The following is a 10953-nucleotide window of genomic DNA, read 5'->3' on the forward strand; positions in this document are numbered from 1 at the left end:
AACTCCGAAGTCTGGACCGGTCCGACACTGCAGAGCAGGAGTGCATCTGCACCCGATCATCACACATCGGGTGCAGGTGCACTCCTGCACTGAACCTCATCAAGGACCCCCGAGGAGAAGGCAGAAAGGGTTTTAACCCTTTCTGCCTTCTCCTTTACACATTACATAGCGCTCATTTAGCGCTATGTAATGCACAAAGATTCCGGCCGGTGATCATGTGACCGCCGGTGTCACCTGACCCACAGCGGTCACATTAACGCCGAGCCAGGAGCCTGCACCGTGGGGGGACCTGCTTAACTGTCCGGCGTCTTCTGCATTCTCCTTCTGCCTCCCGGCCCGGCGATCATGTGACGCCGAGCCGGGAGGCAGAAGGAGAATGTGGAAGACGCCGGACAGGTAAACAGGTCCCCCCACGATGCAGTGAACACCTGCACTCTCCTGAACTCTGTCAGTTCAGGAGGGTGAAGGGAAAATTTATTAATTTTTTTTTCCCATCCATTCTCCCCAGCTCCAATTTATTTGGAGCTGGGGAGAATGGATGAGAAAAAATAAATGGTTAATCACCTTAAAAATTATAAATCTTCTTGCAAAGAGCTCATACAGCTCTTTGCTGGAAATGTGAAATGGTTATCACCACTCTGGAATGCAGAAATGAAAAAACGAAAAGCAGATGGTTAGTAAGGGTTTAACCTTTTATGTAAGTGCCATATTATCCTGGTAAGGGCTAACTCGCACAAACCATACCTGCCCTGCTTTCTATTAGGCCACTCACATTTGCATGTCCTTTTTTTAGACACCGGGGTCTTAATATACACAGCAAATACGCCTGTACGGCTTTTTTTTTTCTTTTTTGTGCACCTGGAAAAATTTTCATCTCCACTTTTCAAAAGCCATAACTTTTTTACGTTTTTGTTCACGTGGCCGTATGAGGAATGTCGTTTTTAGTGATACCATTTTTGTGTACTCCTTTTCATTTTATTTTTTATTCTTCTACGGGTCAATGCAATTACGTTACTGATTCAGTTTTCCACACTAAAAAAATTATTCTTTTTTGAACGACTTTGAGGGCTTGATTTTAGTGCGACTAGCTGTATTTATATTTTTTTTTAACCATTTTGAGGTACATACAGCTTTTTTGATACCTTAAGGCGTTATTTGAGAGGCAAAATAAACAAAACAAGCTTTTTGCCTTTTTTATATTTTCTTTTTAATGTTACTGTTTTTGCCATGCATAATCAATTTATTGTACTGGTCATTACAGTTAAGGTGAAGCCAAATATGCAGCTGGTATTTAAAAAAGAAAAAAAATTAAATTATTACAACAAGAAAGTGTGCAAAAATAGTTGGGTTTTTTTTTCCCTTTTTTTTTTTTTTTTTTGTAATCACGATTTTTAAGTGTTCTATGTCCATGTAGGGAGAATTAAACCATGAAAGCTATGATCGCTATGCTAATGCCTTATCGCTTACAAAAGTGATCAGAGGCCAATGCAGGCCAGGACATCAGTGAACTCTTCATATGCCACAATATACATGGATCCGCGGCATGTAGGAGGTTAACAGCAGGGATCGCTGTTGTTCTTGATCCACGCTGCTGCAGTAAGATGCCAGCTGCTGGTCAGAAGTGAGCCAGCACCATTCACAGGATGTAAGTTTACGTCCTAGTGCGCTAATTACCACCATGCCAGAATGTAAGCTTATGTACTGTGATGTTAAGGGGTTAAAATACAATTCTTGGAGGACGATTGAGTTAGGTCTTTTCTAAATTTTATTCTTGTAAAACAGTTGAAATTATATTTTCATAGCCTGAGAAGCCATTAAGTGATGGAATCCGTAATGCCAAGTTAAATGGACGTGTTGAAGACAAAGCAGTCACTGCTGTTCCTGCCAATCCAGTAAGTATGATAGATTTTAAACCTGAAAGCCAGAAATGGGCACATAAGCCAGGTAGAACAAGTCTCGGCCAATTGTAGGCAGGCTGAATTCAAGCTCCTATCAGCAGCATGTGCATTCCCACATAAAAGTGAAGAGAACATCTCTTCCTTGTGCTCAAGTGAGGATAGGCTGGAAGAGCAAGTGCCAAAAGTGGCGAGACAACCAAAAGGGCGCGACACCAAAGTGGTTTGCAAGTGGAAGCAGGCGGCAAAGTCGTACTAAAAAGGGCAAAGGAAGGGGAGGTCATTGAATTAGCGCGGAAACTGACACCTTGCCACCAAAACTAAATATGTGGTCGTTGTGATCGGAAGTGATTTGAGGGATTGCTGGGCCCAAAGAAGTGATCGGAAGTCCCCATAATGCACTGCAGCCCAAGAAAAACCGCATTAGGAAAATGACTCCCCACCCCACCCTGGCAGGATACCGCATGAGCCACCTCCACCTGGGGCCTGCAAGGAATCCGGTCACAGAGAGGGAGCCCATGAATAGGGGTTTCCCATATCTTCTCTGGAGAAGGGCACCATGTCTTAGCATCAACTCTCACCTGATCCTCGACCATATCTCTCCTCTCTTTGGTGGGGGAGCCCAGGGATCCAAGTTAGAAGATCTTCGCTTGCAGATCACAGAGTTAGAGCTTTTCTATGCCACCTTGCTTTTGGGAGGTAGGAAAGTTGGTGGAAACCCTGGTTTCCCTCAGTAGGGTACAAAACTCGGGTCTTGAGGGGGTTAAAGTAGTTTACAGTGTTGAAAACCAAGATATAATTGGTCAGAATACTTTTTGTTATAATGTCAGAACAGAAGCAAGATATTAATGACATTGGTGCATATGCATAGATGATTTAGGGCTCACTAAGTGGTGGGGGAGTATCATAAGCGTCTAACTGTTACTGAAGGTGACTTCATCATGTCTACATGTATACGACTTGTATCCTGAATTCTTGCACCAGTTTTCCCTTTTGTATGCTCCTTGTTCTCTAATTCAGTTATCACTGAGCTGGTGGTTGGAGACTAGTAATCGGCCACCAGTTTAAGATTGATCAGTAAGGAAAAAAGCATTTTGTTTGCATTGGTAGAACATGTGAACAACAAACTGTTATAGCCAATAAAAGTTGGTTGAAAGAACAATGACCACTTAAGGCTATGTTCACCCTGCATTAGCAATGCATTTGGTGCATGTGCAGTGAAAGCTCCAGTCACATGTGACAAATATATCTCTATCTAGAACCACATTTACCTGTCATACGCCAATAGAGCATCAGAGCTTTGCACTAGAGTGTGTCTATGATTATACAGATAGTCCCCGACTTGCGAACATTCGACTTACGAATTTCGCTAGATACGAACTATCTGTCCTGCACAGTATGATGTAATGCTATAGCATTACAGCATACTGTGCAGGGGCCGGACAGGCTTCTATCAAGCCTGATAGAAGCCTGTCCAGTCACATCGCGGTTGCTGGGCAGCCGGGGGCCTTCTGAAAAGGCCCTAGGGCTGTCTATGCAGAGCGCCTAGCAAGCCGTGCGCTTGATGGGCACTCTGCATAGGCAGCCCTGGGGCCTTTCAGGAGGTCCCCGGCTGCCTAGCAACCACACAGCGTCCCGCGATCTCATCATGGGACGCTGTACGGGCCCCCTGAACGTCGGGTGCAGGCTGTTTCTTACAGCGGGCACCCGGCGGCAGCAGTTCCAACGAGCCGCGCCGCTCATCAGAACTGTTAACACTTTAAATACCGCTGCAGTATTTAAAGTGTTAACAGTTCTGACGAGCGGCGCGGCTCGTCGGAACTGCTGCCGCCTAGTGCCTGCTGTAAGAACAGCCGGCACCCGACGTTGTATGGAGTGGGATCCACCCGCGATCCCCTCCATCCAACCATTTGTTCGACTTGCGAACAAAACGGACTTGCGAACGGGCTCCTGGAACGGAACCTGTTCGCAAGTCGGGGACTAACTGTATATTGTGCGCACATTTGTCAAAGAAATCTAGCCCCTAGAAGGAGTTGTCAGAATTGAATAAGGCTTTGTATGTGTAATTTGTAACATTGAGAGAAGTGATTACAATATTGGAGCAAAAGGATAATTGTGGAAAACTGACCCCTTGAAGGGAGGCTCTAGTACCCTGCTGGACCGCCTCTAGCTTGGATGTAAGATGTGATACGGATGGGCATACAGGTTCTGTATGATATCCTGAAGCATATCTGTCCACATTTGCTGTAACTGAGCCTCCAGATCATGCAAGCTTTTAGGCTGTCGAAGTTGCAATCTCAGGTGGTCCCATATATGTTCTACTGGCGATAAATCTGGCGACCTGTGACACCTCCCCCACCCTTGCTGTGTGCGGCCGAGCAATATTCTCCTGCTGGAAAACGCATTTTGGAAGCCGCCATGAGAGGAACACATGTGGCTACAGGATGTCCTGAACATATCGCTGAGCTGTCATTGTCCCTCATACCGCTACTTCATCTGTTGTAGATGTAACTGCGTGCCAAGTTTTAATTTTTTTTGACGGTGTATAGTAACCAATTTAGTCCTACATGTGATATAAGGGGAAAGTATGCTTTGGTAGCGTTTCTTATACTCGTACAAGTTGAGCCAACAGAACAGCAATTTCCTAGATGTGTAGATTGCATATATTTAAAATATATATTTTTTTAACCCTTTAACCAGGGAAAAGTCAGCACACCTCTTGCACCACCACCTAAACCTGTCCGTAGGCGGTTAAAATCTGAAGATGAACTGAGACCAGAAGCAGAGGAATCCAGTCAGAAGCAGAGTAGTGTACCTTCTGTACTTGCATCACAGCAATCTATCCCAAGGTAATTTATGTAGCCTTCATGCACTTTTTTTCTACACTGCAACATTGTACAAAGTACAGAAGTATGTGGTATTGTGTTCAATTGAAATGTTTGCCTGGATTTGAAGAGTAGCTGCACTTTTTACAAACTTTTGACACGTCTGAACGACCTGTCAAAAGTTTTGATCAGTGAGGGTCCGGCTGCTGAGACTCCTGCTGAACGCTGAAACAAGAGGACTGCAGCGAGCACTCGAGTGCTATGCCCTTTTTCTTTGGCGCTCCTCAGCGACTGAAGACTGATGCTCTGGGGTCTATAGTCATCTTCTGTAGACCTCCGAGTCCTCCTTCAGCTAGTGGGAGGAGCTGGCAAACAACAAGAGGCACAGTGCTCTGGTGAGCTGCAGACCCTTTTGTTTCAGTGATCAGCACAGATCTCAGCAGTGGGAGCCTCACTGGTCAAAACTGTTGACAGGTCGTTCAGATGTTTTTTTAAAAGTTTGTAAAAAGTACAGCTACACTCTCTTAAAAAAAATTAAAAAAAATTTCTCCAGGCTATTTTTATTGATGACCTGTCCCCAAGATGGGTCTTCAATAACTGGTTGGTGCTGATTTCTGTGGCTCGGGACTCTGACTGCTTAGCTGTTCAGGCAGCCACTGTCAGCGCCACAGTACACTGGGTAAGGAGCGGATGCAGATGGCTATGAACCCCTGTGTAGTGGCTGGTGCTGGTAATCGCATGTGCAGCTCCCTTTAAAATCTGTCCGTTGCACCTGCAATTACAAGCGTTGGCCACTACAGAGGGGTTGGAGCAATCTGCTTCTGCTCTATGCCCCTGTGTGTTTTGGCTCTGACAGCGAACGCCCAATCAGATGATTAGTCAAGGTCTTGAGCCACAGAACCCAGTTATCCTGAGGATGGGTCATCCACACAACCTAGAGTGGAAATTCATTTGAATTGTGTGGGGGGTGTTGTTTTGGGGGAAGTGGGCTTTCCATTTTTCAACTGTGGGAAATTAGGTCTGTATAGGAGCTTTTTTTCCGTTACAACTAGCAAAGATCTTGAAACTTGAATTAAAGAAGAAAGTAATATTAGGAAGATCCACTCTTTATAGCGCCTTTGACTATGGAGGATCTGACACATGCGGTATACTTCTATTTCAGTGGAAGCTATGCAATGTCCCTTCCAAATTAATGCTTAGTACCCACTGACCCTGGTGCAGACTTAACAACCAGGACCCCCCTTACACCCCCAAATCACCTAAGTGATTGGGAAGGGGGGAGGTGGGGTTGTCCCTGAACAGGGATTATTCCAGTGAACAGCCCTTTTAAGCTTTATACGCCTGTTTTTGTCGTGCTGAATTTTAATTCCTTTACCTGGATAATTCTTCTATGAAGATCTTGTCTGAACTTTGAAATTGGATATAAATCTCACAGGTATGTGTTATGTTTTCTGGTTTCTAGATCAGCTGGGAAGGACAAAAAAGCAATTCAGGCCTCAATTCGACGCAATAAAGAAACAAACACAGTCCTTGCACGGCTGAACAGTGAATTACAGCAGCAGTTAAAGGTAACGCATACATCGATGAGCACTTCTGTTAACACTTTCAAGACTTTTTACTTCCATGATGCGAATGCAGAAAGACTTTAACGACCTTATTAGAAGAGAATGTGTGGCCATAGACATAAGATTGTCAGCCCACAGCTTTCCTCACTGATGCTCCCAAGACAGTTCATGCAGGGGCTGGATATATCTTTCTGAGAAACAGTGTTAAAATCCAGTCCGATCATTATTTCTCTTGCCAGCAGATTTCTGCAGGACCAAAGATATGACATATTTGTCAATGGGAGAACACTGCTCATGTCTGTGGCAAGCTTTTGTTGTAGATGTTAGTCCCAGGAGTAATAATGGCTTAGATGCAGACATGCATCTGTCAGCTGAAGTAATCGGAATGATGGCTTTTGTTTTACATTAGTATACATCTTGGGCTTTATTCACACAAGCGTCTATATGCAGCTATTTACCCACGTAAATATGCCAGCCATCAGAAAGAATGCATTTGATTCAATTCATTCATTCAGCTGGCCCAGCGTATTTACGCGGGTAAATAGCTGCATATAGACGCTTGTGTGAATAAAGCCTTAATCTGAGAATTCAGACTCGCTTACATAGAATGTAGGTATAAACAAAGTCTCAGCATCTGTAATGCAATGTAGCAACAAGCCCAGTAACGCAATTCTGTTTTGCCTCTTTCAGGACGTTCTTGAAGAAAGAATATCTTTGGAAGTTCAACTGGAACAACTGCGGCCATTTTCTCACCTTTAAATAAACTATGACTATCCATGAAAGCTGGCCTGTTCTATAATCAATCCGGAATCCCAGCTCTTTGGAACAATGCAACTCCATTCCTCTGCCATCTCCATATGTCCTTGATTTATATCACGCCAACCTCCCTTCCTTTTTACCACCTTAGCATGCACATCAAGACCTACCTAGCTATTCATGTAGACACTTTAAATACGTTGGAGAGGCAACGTGGTCTGTATTACATAGCAGCCAGGCAAATGCAAAATATATTCCCGGCTGCTATACTTTACAAAGTATTTATGATTGCACCTTCCTGTCAGATATATTCAGTTTTTTTCTTTTGAAGCACTATGAATTGTAATCATGTGAGACTGTTACAGCTAATGTGATGGCTATGTGTTTGGTACGGAGTCATGAAATGCACCAAACATGAAGATGACCATCGCTTTTTATAATAATGTACAAGAGGGTTTGATTCAGTCGTACATGGAAGTTTACTAACTCATTACCCAATCAAAGTGTAACCTGCTAAACCTAGTACAAAGATGATTCACCATTCACGTCATATCAGATGCACTAAAATAGCATTGGGTTTCTCACTACTTTCCTTAATTTGCACCTCCTTTAAACGGTGGCTTTGACCAAGCCTACGTCCCTTGGATACACGGATCCGACATGGCCCTCGTTTTATCCTGACAATTCAGTTCTTTCCAGAGCAGTGTATTTCTGGGTTCTCTTCCATCTCGCCTGAAGGCCTTACTACTTTGAACTAAGACAGGCTTTACTAATTGCAACAATCTCCCTGAGTGTTTTTCCTGCTCTTCGGGTTGATGTACTGTAATAGGGTTTTGTTCTATATTGTATAATAAACACCTTTTGATCTCATATGTAAATTTGAATTGTAAGCTGACTAACAGCAATTATTGTATTTAATAGCTTATTCTGGCTGTGGGATCATAGATGTTAAAGTGCATGGATGTATCTCAGCAGAATCAGAACTAGCAAAAGTGTGATTTTTACACCAATAAAACCGCACAATATTTTAACCATTCTGATCTCTTCTTTTATCTTGCAGATTGTTGTAGCATCTTAAAATGTAAATGTCAGCTGTACACACCAGGGCAGTTTAACTTTGCTTGTCATTGGCATCACTTTGTACATTTTTTTTTTTTTTTGTATCTTAATGAGGTTCTCCACTTAAAGTGAGCCTGTCATGTACTTTATGCTGTCTTTCTGAAGGCAATATAAAGTAGGGAGACACACTGATCGCAGTGGTCTGTCAATTATGGGCCAATGCTTTGTAGTTTTTGGGCACTTACACACTCCTCTCACAGTGCCTGAAGCTTGTTTGAGATATGTTCAACTTTGCCTACCCACCATGATTGATAGTTTTTCCCTTAGTTCATGAAGGCACTTATGAGAGTGCCCACCTCCATCCAGACAAACAAACCTTGCAGATCTCTTTTAAGGTGGGAACATCAATTCCCATTTCCTGTCCATAGGACAGGCTAGAAAGTACTGAGATAGCTGCTGCTTGGCTGTTTCGGCTCTTTCAAGGATTTCTCCATATATCTAAAGGTATGACCTGCCGGACTTCGCTCCCATACTAGATGGCATGAAAGGGGGTTTTCCTGTCCTGTGTAAGTCTCCACTGGGTAATCCAAGAATCGCCCTCTTGCTTAATGGTGGATGCTGTACTCTCTTGTCTCTGGAGGTCAGGAACGGAAGGTTATCTTCGGGCCTCATGGACCCTTCTGCCGGTGTGGGAGAACCGCTCCATGGTGGAGGGCTCCCTGTGTTGCTGCTGTATGTGACCTGTATGATCTGATGCTTCCATCAGTAGACGGATCTTAGGTGTGCACTAATCTGAGCGAAAACCTAGTATCGCCACTGGAGCAGGAGAGATAAATGAGCGCCTTCTAAGAGAATTTTCAGCCAGTACTTAGTGGAATAACCTTGCATAAGTAGGTGGCTTGTATTCCATCTTTGCCTTAACACCACAAGAATGGAAAGTATAAGGTATGTCTCTCTGGACTTAGCATCCTGATAGCCTCAGTGATCTGCATATGGCTGAATGTCCTCAGTGCCCCTGCCCTGCGTGGTTTGCAGATGGCCAATAAAGCTCTGTGGTTTAATGGCCTGGCTGGTATAGCCTTTTAAGCTTTAAATTGGCCTCTATAAGCCTCTGGGTTTTTTACTTTGTGGTCTCTGCGCTCAGCTGCTCGCCTGTGGTCTTCAACAAAATGGTCACTAGCGGAAGCCTCTTTCTTCACCATTGTTTTTCCAGTAAGGTCACCTTTGAAGGACTAAGGTAAGACTGTTCTACTGCAGTTTTAGGAATATGTAGATTACATTTGGTAAGACCAGGTGAATATTTACCTCTCAAGTTTGAACAAGAAACTTTCAGAATTCACATCCTTATGTAAAGAGTAGTCGTAAGTTGCCCTTTACACTCTTACCTGTCGAGTCAAATCATGTTGTTGTGATCATATACTTGGAATGTAGTTGGAAGTTCTTGTGCAATAAGCTATCTTCACAAATCCTCCTAATTTCCAGTTTAGGCTTGGCCATTAAGACACTGCAAATGTATATAGTGTTTTGCGTGGGTTTTTTCGATGCACTACTTTTTAAAATCTAAAATCTTATAAAAAATAAAATCCTATGGTTTCCTACTGATACCATCTTGGAGTAGATACGACTTTTTGATAGTATTTTTTCTTAAAGATGAGTGACATAAAAAAAAACTGCGCTTGTTTTTTCTTACGACGATGTTCATGGTGTTCGGTAAATGCATTACTTTTATGGACACAGCAATACATATATATCTATACAACTATGTGTTTTGGGGTTTTTTGGTTTATATTTTTTTTCATTCTAAAAATAAAAAGGTGATCAGTTAAAACGCTTTTGCCATATTTCCATTTTTATTAAAATTTTCTTAAACTGCTTTTTATTTTTCTAGTCCCCATAGGGAACAAGAACTTGTGATGGTTTGATCGCTCCTGCAGTGTGATGTAATGCCATAGCATTACATTGACTGTCAGATCACAGTATATAATTTATCAAGCCATACCATGTGCTATGGCAACCAAATGGGGTACCCCACAATCTCCTCACAAGGGACCGATTGGGGCATTTAAATGCTGCATTTAGAATGTAAAGCGTTAACAGCTCTGATCAGCTCTGCCGCTGTTGCAGGTGGGCTTTTGGCTGTAAGAAACATCTGACGCCCACATTGTATAGAGCGGGATCGACCATCGATCCTCCTCAATACAAACTCTGAAGCTCCAGGATGTAAATGTATGCCCTGGAGAGTTAAAAGGTTAAACCTCTGTTTGGACTGGTTATAAAGGATGTATTACCCCACACACTGTCCTGATGTGAATATTATGTTTTTCTTGTTATCTGCATTCCCTCTTTTATCGAGATCCTAGGAATGATGAAGAAGCGAGTGCCATAGTCTGGATTAGGGTTGGGACATCGAAAACCGATATATCGCTAATGCTTTGGCAATTCTTTTCATCAATATGTCCAATATATGGGTAACATCGATAGTTTAAGGCGATATAATATTGATTTTTGTAAAGAAGCAACATGTCCGGTGACCATATTTTCTTTCTTTACATTCTGCCCTTTCCTTTGTGTTGTACAGGATGTAGTTTTGCTCAAGGCACTAATGAACTTATAAACAAGTTCTAGAAACTTTTGGAAAGTGTGAAGTGACTCTGTCACCAATAAGGTTTGCTCCAGGCAAACGACTCTCAGAAAAAGTGGGGTCTTAGGCCCATTTTTCACATGCGTTTGTTCATCGCGTTAGACGCAGGCTCCGAAGGCTTGCATCTAATGCGATGGCCGTGGGCAATGCTTTCTAAATAAAAACATTTCCACATGCACTGAACGCACGAAGGTCACATCCAGAAAAGGAGA

General features: G+C 43.0%; 1 protein-coding gene across 6 annotated transcripts in view; it reads left to right on the plus strand.

Moving 5' to 3' along the window:
• REPS1 (RALBP1 associated Eps domain containing 1) overlaps positions 1-8072 on the plus strand; it is a 74485-nt gene extending 66413 nt beyond the window's left edge. For all 6 annotated transcript variants that reach the window (XM_066605491.1, XM_066605493.1, XM_066605495.1 and 3 more), the window contains 4 exons: positions 1803-1892; positions 4596-4744; positions 6183-6288; positions 6976-8072. In XM_066605491.1, coding sequence (XP_066461588.1) covers positions 1803-1892; positions 4596-4744; positions 6183-6288; positions 6976-7044 — 414 coding nt within the window. In that variant the 3' untranslated portion in view covers positions 7045-8072. The remainder of the gene's footprint in view (positions 1-1802; positions 1893-4595; positions 4745-6182; positions 6289-6975) is intronic.
• Positions 8073-10953: the final 2881 nt, after the last annotated feature.

The sequence above is a fragment of the Eleutherodactylus coqui genome, chromosome 1, assembly GCF_035609145.1.
Source record: "Eleutherodactylus coqui strain aEleCoq1 chromosome 1, aEleCoq1.hap1, whole genome shotgun sequence".
Taxonomy (NCBI): domain Eukaryota; kingdom Metazoa; phylum Chordata; class Amphibia; order Anura; family Eleutherodactylidae; genus Eleutherodactylus; species Eleutherodactylus coqui.